The following is a 17,936-nucleotide window of genomic DNA, read 5'->3' on the forward strand; positions in this document are numbered from 1 at the left end:
TCCAAAGATACTTGTATATCAGTGTTCATGGTAGCATTGTTCACAATAGCCAAAGGTAGAAACCATCCAAATGTCCCTTAACAGAAGAATGGATAAACAAAACACACAAGGGAATAAACATACAATGAAATATTATTTTAGCCACAGAGGGTAAAGTTCGGATACCTTTGACAACATGGAGGACACTTGAAAACATTATGCTAAGTGACATAGGCCAGACATAAAATAAGAAATGTTGTATGATTCCACTTACATGGAATAGTTAGGATAACAAATTCATAGAGACCGAAAGTAGATAGGAAGTTATGAGGGGTTGCAGAGAGGGTGAAATGAGGAGTTATTACTTACTCAGAGCAGAGCTTCTCTTTGGGGTAGTACAAACTTTTAGAAATAGATAGTGGTGGTTGCAAAGCCCTGTGAATATAGTTAATGCTACTGAAATGCACATTTTAAAATGGTGAAAATGGCAAATCTAATGTTATATACAGTTTACCACAATAAAAACAAAGTAAAAATAATTACTTTTGGAACACCACCCACTGCTTGGTTTCTTACAACCCTTTTAATATTCATAGATCTAACTATAGTATAGTTTAGATGTCTCTCTAATATAGGGACTATATTATATAAAAGCAGAGGGGACATCTCTGGTGGTATAATTGACTAAGAGTCCATTGTTTGCTCTGGGATCCAAAATTTAAATGTAGGCTTCTGAATTTAGGTTTTGTATCCTTTCTATCAAAGAGTCCTCACTGAACGTTGACTCAAACAGAGCAAGAATGGACTTCTTGAAAACATTTTTGAAGTCCTCCCCAGTAAACAAGTAGAGTGTAGGAGAAAAAATAGCGTTGAAAGAAATGGTTATCACTGTAAGTATCAGAGTCAACTGTAAAAGTACTGATTGGTTCTTAGTGAGGATTAAGCCCTGGTGCACATGGTAGGGCATCCAGCACACAAAGAAAGAGATAATGGCAGTCATCATGACTTTGAAGGGCTTATTGGACCTAGACAGGCCCCTCTCTTTCATCTTGTTGGCTACTCTTTTGTAGCAAAGGGTGATGGTAAAGAAAGGCAGAAGGAAGCCTAGTAAAAAGCGGCCAATGAAACAGGCTACATGAATCCATTTCCTGAATGTTTGCATCTTTCTGCTTTCCCAGTTAGTAGACACAGCATAGTTATTTTGGCAGGTCACTCTTCCTTTATGGTCATCATGTGTCTCTCTGAAAACCAAATAAGGCATGCCGAGGGCTGTGGCAGAGATCCAGATTCCCAGGATGATCCTGGAAGCCCAGCGTGGGGTTCGGTGAAGCTGTGACCACACTGGGTGAAGAGTGAGAAGGTAACGGTCAACACTGATGGCTGAGAGGAAGAAAATAGAGGCGAACATCCCTGTAGACAAAGTGGCATTGAAGACCTTGCACATGGCAGTTCCAAAGCTCCAGTGATTGTCCTGAAGGTAGGAGGCAGCTATAAATGGTAGAATCAATATTGAAATAAAATATGAGAAAATGAGATGAAAAAATAAGAGCGTATTGACAGTCTTTTTCATCTTGAAAAAGAGCACCCATAGGTAGAGCCCGTTGGTGATGGTACCGATTATAACTGACAAGTACAGAAGAAGGGCAATGATCACGTTTGAGGCAGGAGCTGGAAAGTGAGTGCTGTTTCTTACTAGAGTGGAGACATTGAGCGAATTGGTGAAGTTGATCAGATCCATAATTACCTGTGGAGAGAGAAACTGAAAATAATCACAAAAAAGAAGCAAAAAAAAAAAAAAAGGTTAAATATAGAAATTTGAACAGTAATTTGTGTGTAGTAAAAGTCAAAATGACACTATTTTAGTATATGTGCTGCCGAAGCAAGCACAAAATGACACTATTTTAAAAATGGCAAACATCAGGGCCACCTGACTGGCTCATTTAGTAGGACATGTGACTCTTGAGTTCAGGGTCTTGAGTTCAAGACCTACATTGGGCATGGAGCCTACTTAAAGAAAAGAAAATTGTAAAATGGCAAGCATAATATTTCCACAATAAATGCAAATCAGATATTTTCCTAAAGTCCATATTTTTATTTGGTATGAAGAATTAAGAGCAGATTAACTTGAGCATCAAAAATGGAAATACTACAGATGAAATTAATGTGAAAGAGAAATGAAGTTTGGAATATTTTGACTTTAAGTATTAATTTAGGTAGCTAAGAATCTTCTATTTAGACATGAGCCATAAGTCTGACCTTCCTTGATGGTCATAACTTCTTGAATAAGGCATTGTAGGATCAGTTTTGCTTGACTAAGACTTGATCAGAGCGAATGTTGCTAATGAAATTGAGTAACAAAAATAGCAACTGCTGCAAATCAATAATAATTTGGAGCTATAATTAGATTTCTCCCATGAGCTAATTATGTACAGTAAATGCTGTTAGCTAGTATTAAAGCATGTAATAAGAACCAATATTCATTTGGGAACCCTAGGCTAAGGCACTGTATGATTGTGAGGTGCCTTCACAATCATCAAAGGGGAACATGAATCGTTGAATATAGTGGTAGTTCTTTCTTACCTGGGAAAGGAAAAGAGGCAGAGAAGTCAAGGAATTGATATTTATCTAATACTTTTTATATGCCAATAGCTTTCTATAAAAGTAATTTCTTTTTTTCTCACAAAACAAATATTTAAACAGAAGAGAAAGTGAGGTTTGCAGGAGTTAAATTTCTTATTTATCAGCATTTCCCACCATGCCCTCGTCGTGGCAGGTGGGGAACCCTACCAGTGGTTGTGTTACTTCTTTGAGAATTGGTAATTCATGTGTAGTGTTTTGATAATGCTCCATGAATCAGAATATTTGATTATCCAAAACATCCCACTTCTTGGATAATGATTCCTAGAGTATTGAAAATATGAACCTGAGAATGTTTTGGAAATAGCTAATATATATAACAGTCATATCAACAAATTGGTTTTTGATAAATTGGATATAGCAGTAGAAATTACTAATGATTTTTTTCCACTAAGCCAAAACATTCTAAGAATATAGAGAGAGAATAAATAAAATAATTGCTATATCAAGACCACAATTTCCTCAAGTTAATTCTGCCTTCTAAGGGAGTTGCAAACTTTTTCTCCAAGGTAGAAAAATGGCTCTCTTCAGGAAAATGCCTTACTAGTCTGCTTTGAATAAAAAGTGAAGCCTATGGACATTGACTGGAGAGGCAATGGCGAATGACAGAGTGGGAACCTGGGAAAGATGCTGTGGGAGGGTCCTGGGACCATGAGAAGAAGGAGGAGTGAGGATGGTCTTCAGAGAGGAGGGCACAGGAAAGACATGGTGGGAGGTTAGGAGGCTTGAAGAGGAGAAAAGTTCAATGAGATATTCTGAAAAGCAGAAATGACAGAGAGGGTTTAAAATGAGGAATTTCTAATATTCAGTTTTAATCCATGTGCTATGCTTTGACGTGGTGTAATGTCCCGAAATCAAGAGTAGGTCGCTTAACAGACTGAGCCACCAGGTACCCCTATAGGGAGGTTTTTTATTTATTTTTATTTTTTTATTTTATTATTTTATTTTTTTAGATTTTTTTTTAACGTTTATTTATTTTTGAGACAGAGAGAGAGACAGAGTATGAACAGGGGAGGGTCAGAGAGAGAGGGAGACACAGAATCTGAAACAGGCTCCAGGCTCTGAGCTGTCAGCACAGAGCCCGACGCGGGGCTCGAGCTCACTGGCTGCGAGATCATGACCTGAGCCGAAGTCGGATGCTCAACTGACTAAGCCACTCAGGCGCCCCTAGGGAGGTTTTTAAAACAATTGTGTGGTTGAGATCTGGAAGGGCATCTGAAAGTAATGTGGGACTTGAGCAAAATCAACATGGGTAGTGGTTCTGAATAGCATATTAAGTTTCCTAGGAACCTTGATTTATTGCATATAACCAGGGGATTTCTTTTTCTTCTCCTTTGTTTTTAGATTTCTTCATTCTTAAAGATCTTTTTCCATGCATGGTTTTAAAGTACATGAGTATAGGGGCACCTGGGTGGCGCAGTCAGTTGAGCGTTCGACTTCAGCCAGGTCACGATCTCGAGGTCCGTGAGTTCGAGCCCCGCGTCAGGCTCTGGGCTGATGGCTCAGAGCCTGGAGTCTGTTTCCGATTCTGTGTCTCCCTCTCTCTCTGCCCCTCCCCCGTTCATGCTCTGTCTCTCTCTGTCCCAAAAATAAATAAACATTGAAAAAAAAATTAAAAAAAAATAAGTACATGAGTATAAATTAGTGGAGCAGAACTTGGGCTCTGGCATCCCACAGAACTGGATTTCCATTCTATTTGTACCACTTACCAGCTCTGTGGACTCTTAACTCTGAGTCCTTTTTACCTTCTAAACCCCAATGAGCTTCTATGAGGATGAAATGACATAATTTAGCTCCATTTATGGCACATATTAAGCACTCAGTAACTTTTTACCTATTATTTTGCTCAACTTGTTATATTAAGGCTAGCAAGTACTTCCTTTTCCCCTTTTAATACTGCAGTCCACATTCCTTCCTCCTCAAAGCCTCCCTATTGAATTGTAGAGTACTACCAGTGATTTCTAAAAAAATCTAAGTGTTCATCTATTGGGACAGAAGTTCTCAGATTTAGAGTTATTTTGAGGCCTTGCTGTAGTGACACCTTTGGCATAGTGGCTTTCAGATCGATGCCACCTTTGCTTAGGAACACTGTGCTTCTATGGCGGGGGGGGGGGGGGGGTAGGCATGAGAACCTCCAGAAACTGATCTGTGTTAATTTAGATACTTTATTGTAATGTAGTAGTGCAGAAGTAACATTAATTGGTATGTTCTTTTCTAACCTTTCCTCTAAAGCTCTAAAAACTTTCCCCAGAATTAAACAGATTCATGTGATATTCCCTCAACAGTTTGTTCATCATTAGCAATGGCCTGTCCCATATAATGTAACAGCATTTAACTAAAACATAAAGCACTGGCCTTCCCCCAAATGATACTTTTCCTTTAGGATGCTCACATCTGGAGGTTTTTGATACATGTTGGAGGTCGCAGGGTCTCTAGGCCGTACATCTGAATTTTCTGTTCAGTTACTTGCTCTGGCGGGCACTGTTCCCTGGCAAATAGCACAGCCATTTACAATCTCCTCCTCACTGCCCGCTACGGGGACTAGAAAGCTGCACACTCATTCCCCCAAATTTCCTTACAGCAAGTGATTCAGTTTTAATCATCAAGTGATTCATGTGATTCAGTGAATCATTAAGAGATGCCACCTGTGTTGTTTCTGGGGTTGGAAAGCTGCTGTGGAGCATGCCTGGAGGGTTTATTCAGATAATAGCACCAGGATAAACCTGCTGGCCCAGGGATCCTTACCTTAGAGTTATATTCCCATGTCAGATAGTCTTAGGTAGGCCAGAGTAACTCTAAATCAGCAATCTTCTCTCCATGGACAGGCAAAAATCAGTGACACTTTGACTTCATTTCATCTGCCTTTCTTCTGGCCGATGGTATTCCCCAACTTTGAAGCTACTATTTAAATATTCTGTGAGGTCTTCTTGCTCTTTTCCAGTTCCTTTTTCTGTGTAATGTATGATAAAGAGGTGGAGATAGAAAGTTAAGTACTTCTTCAAATCATTTCTCCATTTTAAGAGGAGATTTAAAAAATTCTGTAAACAAAGCCATTCTATTTAAGGTTGACAAGCTCATTTCAGGTGTTAAAATGCTGATTAAAAATTATCTTCTGTATATGGTCATCCCTCTAGGCACCCACTCTGCCTCGAGTGTAGCACATTCATTAGCATATGGAGCATGCTGTTGGGTACATAGAGAGACTGGGTAAATACCAAGCTTGGAAAAAACTGAATCTGGAAATTAGCAATCTAATCCCCTTAGAGTGAAGATGGTCAGGAAGAAAAGCAAACACTGAGTTTCACATTAAAATGAAACGTATGAGTACAGGCCAAAGATTAATATTATTTAGTTTGGGAAGATGAAGACTTTTATCTTTCATTTACATCTGTACAATTGTTGAGAATGGTTGGAAAGAACACAGAGTTGGGTACCATATCCTGGAAGACGATCTCATTATAAGAAAATCCTGAACACAGATCATGTATTTGTGAACTGAATCTTACATTTTCTATTTGCCTCTCTCCAGTCCATATCTGACATTTTTTAGGATCAGCTTCTGTGCTGACCTCAGTGTCCTGATTTCTTTCGTGCTTGGTTTCCTCTTGATCTCTGCACTGCCAGTAGAGAAAAATACATCAAAACCTGTGTGTGGCTTCAGTGCTGAAACTTGGGAATCAGTTATCCAGTTTGCGTTAGAATTTTAAAGCTTTCATTGCTACTGTAAACTTATTAGAAATAGGCTTAAATTTAGTTCTTAATTCTTTGGGACTGTGACCTTCAACCTAAGAACTGATCTTTGCTTCAGGATAAGTTTTCAAACTTGCTACTGCATTTTAAGAGTGATTTCTTGCTAGGTTTTCATGCCCTTTGGGTTAATTCACACATCTAGAAGCAACCTGAGCTACTATTCAGTTCAAACCTGCTAATTTTGAAGATTAGCAAACTGAGATGCAGAGTTAAGTGACTCAGAAGAGGTTTTCAGCAACAAAAGAATGAGAGAGCTCTTTCCACTGTCCTATGCTATTTCATTAATTAAAAAAGGGGGATGTGTGTGGATTAGGTTCTTGCTCCTCTTCCTTTCACTCTGTATTTTTAAATTTTACAATTAGTAAAATTCATAAATAACAAATATATCAAGGACGAGTGTTTAACAACCCTCTCACCAAATGCACAAGGACTAGTACCACCATTAGATAGCCTAAAATTTGACTCTTTCTTAACTGTTCTCAGAAATACTCTCATTCGTGAGCATTTTCTTCAAATAGGTAATTAAACCAATGACATTAACTCCTTTGGGCAATATGCACACTGCTTTTGAGGAAGTATTTTCTCTTTTGTGGCTTTGTTGATGTGGCTGCATTCATTTTACTTTTCATATTTCAAATTAAGTGAGGTGGTTTCAAGAAACCAGGGAAACTCAGGGAAATGGAAACTGTTTTATGCAGATTTGATATAATCACAGTATGAAATATATAGAAATGCAGAAGCAGATAGTGTTGCAAAATCAAATGCTCAAAAGTCTAGGAACTCATGTTTGCATCTAATTTTTAGAGCTGGAATAGTCCAAGAGGTTAATTTCATCTAATTCCTGATCCTGTAGGTGAAGAGACTGAGACCCATAGAGGTATTCGAGAGCTTGTCCTAGATCTCATTATTAGTTAATAAATGAGTTGAGGCAGAAATAATGTTCACTAAAAATACTGATGTGTATATGACTACACAATAAAGGATAGGATAGAAAAAAAAAACCCTCCTAGATATAACTCTGCTACTTACATATGTATAACCTCTCTGCCTCTGTTTTCTCATTTGTAAATGTGAAAAAAAAAAAAAAAGAAAGAAAGCACCTCTCTTTTGAAGTATTCTTTTGAGGAGTAAATGAGATATTATAGGTAAGGGCTTGGCACAGTTCCTGGCAAATGGTAAGTATCAAATAAATGGTAATTAGTATTAATATGTAAGTTGTAGCAAGCCCATCGGGCTGAAGAAAAATCTCTGAGCAGTGCAATTCAAGAAATATTTATTGAGGGGGCGCCTGGGTGGCTCAGTCGATTAAACACCGGATTCTTGATTTTGGCTCAGGTCATGATCTCACGGTTCCTGAGTTTGAGCCCTGCATCAGGCTCTGGGCAAATAGTGTGGAGCCTGCTTGGGATTCTCTTTCTCTCCTTCTCTTCTTCTCTCACACTGTGTCTCTTCCTGTCTCAAAATAAATATATAAACTTTAAAAATAAAAGAATATTTATTGAGTATCTAATACATGCCAAAGTGTTTGAGACTGGGAAACAAAGTAAATAATTCAAAATAATTGTCTTCAGTGTTTATAGTTATTAAAAAAGATGATTCCTGAACTGACTAGCTTAGGAATGTTGAGGAAAACAAATGCTAGGCTTTGGAACAAGTGTGGTAAAAGGCTTAGCAAAAGAGAACAATCTTCATTTGTTGGCCTGGTTTTACATTTTTCAAGATCATTTCTCACCACCCTTTATGTCCCAGTAAAGGGACAGTAAAGGGGAGCAACAGTGTAGGTATTAGCCCAGTGGTTTCCATTCTGGCTGATGTCAGAATCACTTGGAGGTCTTTAAAGAAAATGCAGAGTATACCTGAAACTTAATTCATTTATCTAGTATTTGTCAAATACTTAATGTATTTGATTCTTGGCTTCAAATGTTGAACCATCAAAAAGCATTAAAAATTTACCATTCTAAGAAATATAATAACACTAATTCAAAGGGATTCATGCACTCCCATGTTTATAGCAACATCATTTATAGTAATCAAGGTATGGAAACAGCCTAAGTGTCCATCTATTGATGAATGGATAAAGAAGGTGTGACATCTATCTTTCTATCTGTCTATCTATGAATACAGAATATTATTCAGCCATAAAAAGAATGAAATCTTGCAACAACATGGATGGAGCTAGAGAGTATAATGCTGAGCAAAGTAAGTCAGTTAGAGAAAGACAATTACCATATGATTTCACTCATATGTGAAATTTAAGAAATAAATGAGCAATGGGGAAAAAAGAGAAGTTGGGGGTGGGGGGGAACAAACCAAGAAACAGACTCTTAACTAAAGAGAACAAACTGGTGGTTAACAGAGGGGTGAGAGTGGGGGGATGGGTGAGATAGGTGATGGGGATTAAGGAGTGCACTTGTGATGAGCACTGGGTGATAATATGGAATTGTTGAGTCACTGTATTGTATACCCAAAACTAATATGAAACTGTATTTTAACTAACTGGAATTAAAATTAAAAAAAATTACCATCTAACTCCCTCTGCCCCCCCTCACCCCCCCACAAAAGAGGAAGAGCATTACCTTGGACCTACTTTATGTCTTGCCCATGTCTGTCAGTTCCATATTGGCTCCGTTCTATTTCTTATCTGCTCTTGCTTTTCTAATTGTGTATCTCCGTTTATTGGAATCTTTGGCTCATGATTTTTCAACTTTTCTCCATGGTTTATGGCTTGCTGCCTGTGCAGAGCCCACCTTGGAGCTTGAAATCATGAACCGTGAGATCATGACCTGAGCTCAACCGACTGGGCCACCTAGGCACCCCAAGGAATTAAATATTTTAATGTACTTACACTTACATAATTGCATCCTTTAAGATACTTTTATGAAAGCCAAGGTCAAATGTGGCTCATTTATGTTTTTCTCCCAATTTGTACATGTAGACAGTATAAAAACTAAGGCAACTTGGGCCTATGGTAGCTTAATCAACATAAGCCATACCCAATTTGGAGATGATAAGTTTACTAACTACCAAAATCTCATTTTTATGAACTCTTTAGGGAGTATGGAATAGACTTCCTTGTTTTATAAATGAAGGATTCCCCTGAAAAGCCTGGGCCACCACTTAAAGGGTGGCTGGTGGCACCTGGGTTGGTTAAGTCTCTGACTCTTGATTTTGGCTCAGGTCTTGATCACATAGCTTCGTGGATTTGAGCCCTGCATTGGGCTCTGTGCTGGTAGCACATAGCCTGCCTGGGGTTCTCTCTCTCCCTCTCTCTCTGCCCCTTCCCCACTTGCACCATCTCTGTCTCTCTCAAAAATAAAATAAAATAAAATAAAATAAAATAAAATAAAATAAAATAAACAAAGGGTGACCAAGGAAGTAACCTAAGAAAGCATTAAAAAAAAGCTTTGGATCTTTGGCTTCAGATACACCTGGATTCAAATCCTGGCTTTACTTTTTATAAGATATGGCCTCAGTATTATTACTTAGATTCTCTAAGTTTGAGATGTCCCCTGTTTATCTTAAAGAGCTTTTAAAAAAGTGTATAATTCAGGGGTGCCTGGGTGGCTCAGTCAGTTAAGTGTCTGACTTCAGCTCAGGTCATGATCTCATGGTTCATGAGTTTGAGGCCCACATTGGGTTCTCTGCTGTCAGTGCAGAGCCTGCTTAAGATCCCCTGCCCCTCCCAGCCTTTCTGCCCCTCCCAGCCTTTCTGCCCCTCCCAGCCTCTCTGCCCTTTCCCCTTTCTCTCTGCCCCTCCCTTTTCTCTCCTATACTTTCTCTGCCTCTGCCCCCAATCCCCCTCCTGTGCATGCTATCTCTCTCTCAAAAAATAAATAAATAAATAAATAAATAAATAAATAATAAAAATCAAGTATATAACTCACTAGATTTGTCGCTGTGTTCCCATTTAATAATATGTTATAAATGTTTGCCATATGAATAAACTACTATGTTAATAAATATACATCTGTATCATCATGTAATATTCCATTTCAAATGATTTTGTGGTTTAAATGTGATAAAATATGTGCATATAACTGTCATATAATAATTTAAAAGCAACTACAGGATATAAATGTTATTGAAATTCAGATTTCATATAATTAGCCTGGTGATTGACATTTGCTAGCCAGCCACCATAGTGCAGGTGGTCTCCAGCCCCCTTAAAGCAATACCTCCACACAGAATTGCTTCCTATGTCAGGACCAGGATTCATGTGTTTCAGACATCACCATAGGCATCAGAACGAAGGTAGTTCAGGGACCTGCATAAGAGATATTTGTATGTCTGATGGTAGATAATGGAATAATATTGATGCTTTTTGGAGAACAAAAATATGTATTATAACTGGTTCTAGACCGGGAAGGCCAGCAGACCCTCAGAGGTTTTCTCAGAGATCATTTCTCAGAACAGAAAGTTAATTTTCATTTTTGTGAAGTCCTTTATTTCCAGCACCCTGGAAGTATTTGTTCCCTTCCTTGTGAAACAAAACTCAGTTAATGACCTTCCCCTTAAGGAAGATTATCAGAACATGAGGAACACTTCAGGTTTCTATTTGAAAATGTGTGTTCCTCCTACTACATTTCTAGTTTTAAAATTCTCTCTTTAACATTCCAAGAATTATTTTTGTAAATGATCTTGGCTGCAATTCATAACACTGTATGTAACATTCGCCAGACTAGTTCATAGTCCTCCTCTGAGTACCATTTTATAGAAGTAGTCTCAGATGCTCTGGGATTGACACAGATCCTATGGGCTGAGCTCCATGATGTCTCCTAAGTCACATAAGGCTGGATCTACGAGAAGAACTCTGAGGTCTATTGCTAGCTGTTCCTCCTATATATTACATCTCTTGAGGAGGATACTCTGAGCTATGAGTGCTGGTGTAAATAGAGACTGCTGGGAAGACGGGCTGCATATTGACATCTTATGGTGCTGTCCCAATGGCTTCTCCAACTAAGCTAGCTGATGTCTCAATTCCTCAACAGAGGTGGTTGTGAATATTTAAAGAGAGAACCTGTTATATGGTTAACTAATATTTATTGAAGGCCTCCTATTTGTCAGGTGCTGTGCTGGCACCATAGATAGAGAAGTAAACAAATGGGAATAGTTCAGTTCTTGTGGACCTTCTGAATGAGTGTAAAAAACAGGTGATATGAAGCAAATAATGGCAACTGTGTTTAGGGAAACTTGACCTAGACCAGAATTCAAGGAGATTTCCCTGAGGAAGTGACATTTGAACTGAGACTTGAGTTTAGATGGGTAATGAGGGTGGGGGACTGGCACTTCCAGCAAAGGAAACATCTTGTGAGAAGTCCCAGGTGTGTTTGAGAATCGAGAAAAGAGACACTTTGGATGGCTTAGTTGGTTAAATGTCTGACTCTTGTTTTGACTTGTGTCATGATCTCCTGGTTGGTAGTTTTGAGCCCTGCTTTGGGCTCCATACTGCTGATAGTACGAAGCCTGCTTGGGATTCTCTCTTCTCTTCTCTTTCTCTGTGAATCTCTCTCTCTCAAAATAAATAAAGAAACCTAACAAAAAAAGAACTGAGAAAAGTGCAGTAAGGCTAGAGGGCTAAGAGCTAGGGAGAGAGATGAGGCAGGAGATGTGCATAGGGCCAAATCATATAGGGCTATATAGGCCATGCATATTACACTGCATTTTATTTAAGGGTAGTGGGAAGAGGGAAGATACCATATGTATGAGTTTGTTAGGGCTACAATAGCAAAATACCACAGACTGGATGGCTTAAACAACAGAAATTTATTTTCTCACAGTCCTTGAGGATGGAAGTCCAAGATCAAGGTGCTGTAAGAATCAGTTTCTCTAAGGCCTCCCTCTTTAGCTTGCAGATGGTCTTTGCCCTTTTGCTGCCTCTTTATATGATATTCCTTTGCGTGTGTATGCCCCCAGGGTCTCTTTATGTATAGAAATTTCCACTTCTTATAAGAATACCGCCAGATTGGATTAGGGCCTTCCATATAGGCACATTTTAACTGAATTGCCTCTTTAAAGGCCTTATCTCCAAATGCAGTTACATTCTGAGGTGTTTGGACTTCAACATGTGAATCTTGGGGGGACACAATTCAGCCCTATTATGTCACTATTAATGTGCCTGTATTGTGGAAAATAGATTGGTGAAGGGCAATAGTGAATACCCATAGGAGTCTATTGAGAAAAACGATGGTGGTCTGATGAGGGTGTGTGTTGTGAAGATAAAGCAAGGGCAACAGGTCTGAGAAGGATTTTGGTGCGGGATTGATGAGATCTGAGTGAGGGTCAGAGAGAGGGAGGAGTCAAAGATGACTCCTACGTTTCTGGTTTTTGCATCTGGCTAGATAGTGATTTACTTTATTTCGATAAAGAACAGTGGAGAAATAGAACAGTGGTTTCTGGGGAAGAGGATGGGTTTCGTTCTTCTCATGTTGAATTTGAGGTGCCTGTCAGTCATCAGGTGGAGATAATGAGTAGATTGTTTACTGGAGAAGGAATCAGCCTTTGTAATGGGCAGAGCTGATTATCATATATACAAATGTCTATAATAGACAAAGTTGCTCTTACCTGGCCCTTAATTTACTTTCTAAGGAAAAGTCTGTAGCCTTCTTCAAAAATGTGCTCTTGACATCCTTAGAAATTTATTCTCAAAGTTTGCTAGGCTAGGGTTTGGTAGCTTCTTATAGTCAATATTGTGGAATATTTCTTTTAACAATTTTTCTTAGTTTGACTTGTGACTTAACATGCTTAAGGAAATTGCCTAATGTTTATAGCCTCTTCTTGAGGATAAAACAAATCTTTTCATTTCCTTCCTGCATGCCAGAACTTAGGAAAGGATGAAGTCTTGCACTAAAAATGAGGTCTGTAAAACTCGGATGTAGATGGTAGAACAGAGAGCCTTTTTAGTGGCAACATAGAGTCCCAGGCAGTACAGCTTTGTGGGGATTTGGTGGCCCCTCAGTGGGAGCAAGGGTGTGTTAGTGGTAGATGGGGAACAGAAAGGCAGTGTCAAGAGGCAGTGAGCTTTGGCACCATGGTCACAGTTAGTGGTATCCTTGAAATGAAGGCTGAACTTTGGGGCAGCTGGAAGCAGGCTGGAGCTAAGTCAGAGATCAGGAAAGAGCTGGGTCAGTCCTGGTAATAGAAGATTTTCTTGAGTGCCCTTCCCCACATTAGTTCAAGGGCTAAAGAGGAGATACAGCCTTGCTAAAAGGCAGCTGTAAGGATTTAGGGTGACTAATCTGCCTGGTTTGCCTTGGTCAGACAGGTTTCTGAGGTGAGGAACATTCAGTTCTTTATTATTATTTTTTTAAATGTTTCTTTATTTTGGAGAGTGAGAGACAGAGTGTGAGAGGGGGAGGGGCAGAGAGAGAGAGAGAGGGAGACACAGAATCTGAAGCAGACTCCAGGTTCCAAGCTGTCAGTACAGAGCCTGTTGTGGGGCTCGAACCCACGAATGGTGAGATCATGACCTGAGCCGGAGTCAGACCGCTAACTGCCTGAACCACCCAGGTGCCCCGAGGTACTTTCACTTCTAAAACTAGGAAAGTCCTGGGGAAACTTCTATGAGTTGGTTACCCTATAAAGATTTGAATAGAACTGGGATCCTGGGTCCTTAAGTGGTCTTAGAAGAAAAAAACCTTTAAAGCAAATAAAACTGTGTGACTCACTCATCATAACCTTCTTAGTAGAAGGACTACTACAATTTCCTTCACATTTTTAATAAATCAATTAATTTATGTTTTTAATAAATTGGAGATCATTAGAGTGACCTAATTCTAGTTTGCCTGGGATGATCCTGGTTTATATCTGTTGTCTCATGTTATTAATAGTGTTCTTTTCAGTCTCAAAAGCATCCTGATTTGAATGATAACTTGTGTGGTCACACTATCTTTAATAAAATGGTCTTTCTCATTCTTAAGAGTATGGTTTTGTGAACCTTGGCAAAACAGGCCAATTTTTATATCATTATGTTTGACAGTGTTCCTTTTAAGATGATTTACTATTTACTAATCTTATTAAATTAAACTTTAAAAAATAAGCTTTCCTGTTTAAAAGTACTTGACCATAGTAGTTCCATCTCTCAAATCAGAGGTTATTACACACATATATTCTCTTTATCTCACATTCTACCATCTCATTATTTCAGAGAAGTATCATGAATTTTAAAATTTATTTCTAATCAAAATTTTCATAACATGTTATAAGCAAGAAATTAGAATTTGAAAGGAAGAAGATACATACTAGCAGAGAGTCAATGACAATTAAGCAAGGGAAGAGGGAAAAGGATTATCTTATTAAAGAAAAAAATTAAAATTAATGATGTGCTTTTTGCTCAAATTTATCAGATAATTTGGTGAAATCAAATGATTTCAGAAATCAGATGAAAATCACATTTTATGAAAAAGAAATTAATTATACAGAATGTCTAAAAATTATTAGTATGAAATATATATTATTCAAAGAATAAATATAGAGAGTATCAGTGGTATCTAAAGAGATTGTATCTCAAATAAACCTCTTTTCAGATTATGAGACATAGATTTGAATACATTTCACATTTGTTTACAACAGAATTGAATATTCATTTCCGCCTTTCACCCATCTTTAAGATCACCCTAGTCTGGGTTTCCATTTCAATGAATGTTATTGACCACTAGAGGGAGAAACAAGAAAAGCTTTGAAAATTTTGATGAATCTGAGAGATTAGTTAGATGTCAGTAGTAAAATGTGCTAATTGTAGCGAACAAGGATTCAAGGAAGGCATTAACAGATACTGTTGGTTGTTGGACATCTGCAAATTCTATGGGATCCTATAGAAATAAGGTAACAGAAAGATCATGTGGCTTCTTTAAAGCATGACATGATGAACTACATATTCTGTGGTTGATCAGCTAAATTACAGTTTTGTTCAATTTGTGCCTTTAAACCGAAAGAGTAAGTGCAATAAAGAAACATATTTAAGGATGAATGATAAAAGGATTAGCTTCAGGCTTCACAGGGGAGAAAAGTGGCAGTAAAGGAAAAATACTATTATAACCAAAGCAATTTCTCTATACTTTACATTAAGTGAATTTGGCAATTAATACTTAAAATTACGCTTAAATATGAAGAAGAACATAGCTGTTATAAAGTGAAAATCTAATCAGCTAAAGGTGTGGTTATCTCAAACTAATCAATATGTAGATTTATCAAGAGACAACTTACTTCATTAGAAAATGTCTTTGAATTATTTGTTGTCCAAGAAATTATGGACTCTTACTGCACAGAAAATAATAAAAAATCTATTAATTTAATAAATGTTGAACATCTACTCCATGTATGGTAATCAGGAGATTCAAGACTGAGTTGGACATGAATTCTTTTCTCAAGAAATTTATAGTCTACAAAACCTGTACATAAAATCTATAAAATAATGTAGTTGTTGGACATGCCATTAGAGGAGCAGAATCAGGGCACTATGGGTGTTAGGAAAGAAAAGTTACTCCTAGTTTGATGTGTCAATGGGGGGTGGTCAGACAGAAGGAATCAGAGGAGGCTTTCTGAAAGATGTGGCATTCGAGCAGGACCTAAGATATTTAGAAATTAGAAATGTGGCAATTACAGGAAAAGCATTCTAGGTGCAGAGAGCAGAATGAACAAAGGTATGGAGGTAAAGTCTTGCTGAACAAATGCAAAATGTATAAACACACAAACATAAAACAGAGAAAAGGACAGATAATCTAAAAAGGCATAAATCTAGTCCAACATGTGAAATATGATTGGTTTAGACTATACCTGATAGTTGATTTTATTTATCAACTTGATTTGGTCAGGGGGTGCCCAGATATTCAGTCAAATAGTCTGCAAGTTTCTATGAGGTGTTTCTGAAAGAGATTCTAACTGATTTAACAGTTAAATCAGTGGACAGAGTAAAGCAGATTGCTGTCCATAATGTGGATGGGTCTCAGCCAATCAGTTGAAGGTGTGACTAGAAGAAAAGGCTGACCCTCCCTCGAGTAAGAGAGAATTCTGTCTGATAGCTTTTGACTAGAACTGGGGCATCAGCCCTGGAGATTTTGGATTTGCCAGCCTCCATAACTGTATGAACCAATTCCTTATACTAAATCTCTTTCTCTTTCTATAGATATATCCTATTGGTTCTCTTTCCCTGGAGACCTCTGCCTATACACTGTTAATACTGTCTAAGAACAAACATCTAATAACCTACGAACAAATATCTGTTTGGTACCATTTTGATCCTAATATTATCCTGAACAATGGGAGAAGTACTAGAATAGCATCAATTTGCAGACAATTCTTATAAACCTGAGAGTCAATTCAAAAAGGGTAGTTATATAGCTGATAAAACTAATAGATTTAGAAACTAATGTTCTACTTTATTTATTTATTAAAGTAAAAGAAACAATTAAAATTTTAACTTGGAGGTAAGAAAACTAAATTATAACCCCAATAGCCCATCTGATACAACCACTGTTAGCATTTTGATGTATTTTTTCAATAATTTTTATAGTATATATAAATTTTAATGCATCTAAAATCATGTAGTCAATTTTCTTCCTTAACATTATGTCATAAATATTTCCCTATATTACTTCATAATTTTAAGAACTATAATTTTTAATGCCTGTTCAATATGTAATTTGCAAACTTACTATAATTTTTGCAATCATGGCTTTATTTTTGAATATTGAGATTGTTATTCAGATTTTTCTCCAATTTTTAAAATCATCAATATAAGTATCTTTGTAATTAAAGCTTTTTCATATTTTGAATTATTTCTGAATAAATTTCCATAAGTGGCAGTATAGATCAGCAGGTATGAATATTTTTACAGTTAATCTACATTGCTTTCCACAAATGCTGTATCAATTTATAAGGCCTCTGAAATAAATCATACTTGTACCTATTCAATACTGAGTCTCATTTTTATTAATAAAAGACTTTCTTTGGTAGGAATCTGAATCTGTACTGTTATAAAAACCTCACTTTTCAGACTCCCTTGCAGATAGGTATGTTCCTATGACTGTGTTCTGGTGTATTAAGATTGCTTCACTGAGCCAGAAATATTTTTGTTTTACTAATTAAAAGGCACCAGTTGGCACACACCTTTTCTTCTTTATTCTTCCTTTCTTCTTACTGACTAAAATTAGAGCAGACTTCTTGAAAATTTGAGGATGAAAGCTACAAGTTAAAATTTGTAGAACAGGAAGCTAGGAGCTTGTGACTTTCTTGAACTCCTGCACCAGCTCTGGACTCCTTCCTCTGGAATTTTTGTTTATGTGATTAAATTAATCCATATTTAGTTAAGAAACTGTAGTCATATTTCTGTTACATAAAACCAAAAGAAAATCTAATAATATTTGTGCATAATTATTTCTCCAAAATAATGAGTATTGTCACTCAAATTGGGGGGAGGGCACTGTATTAGTACTCTTGATTACAAATAACAAAAACTAACCTAAACTAGTTTAAACAATAAAAGGGAATTTACTGGTTCATATACCAAGAGAAAAACAGGAGTTGAACTAAGCTTCAGAATTTACTAAGCAGCATCAATGATATTCTGAGGTTAG

At 37.3% G+C, this 17,936-nt stretch overlaps 1 protein-coding gene across 1 annotated transcript; it reads right to left on the reverse strand.

The window, feature by feature from the left end:
- On the reverse strand, positions 1-5,518 carry GPR33 (G protein-coupled receptor 33). The gene is made up of 2 exons (XM_045450634.1): positions 5,362-5,518; positions 1-1,723 (listed from the first exon to the last, which is right to left on the reverse strand). Exon 2 carries the CDS (start codon positions 1,715-1,717, stop codon positions 698-700), a length of 1,020 nt encoding a protein of 339 aa, XP_045306590.1. The 5' UTR covers positions 1,718-1,723; positions 5,362-5,518; the 3' UTR covers positions 1-697.
- Positions 5,519-17,936: the final 12,418 nt, after the last annotated feature.

This window comes from Leopardus geoffroyi, chromosome B3 (genome assembly GCF_018350155.1).
Source record: "Leopardus geoffroyi isolate Oge1 chromosome B3, O.geoffroyi_Oge1_pat1.0, whole genome shotgun sequence".
Lineage (NCBI taxonomy): Eukaryota > Metazoa > Chordata > Mammalia > Carnivora > Felidae > Leopardus > Leopardus geoffroyi.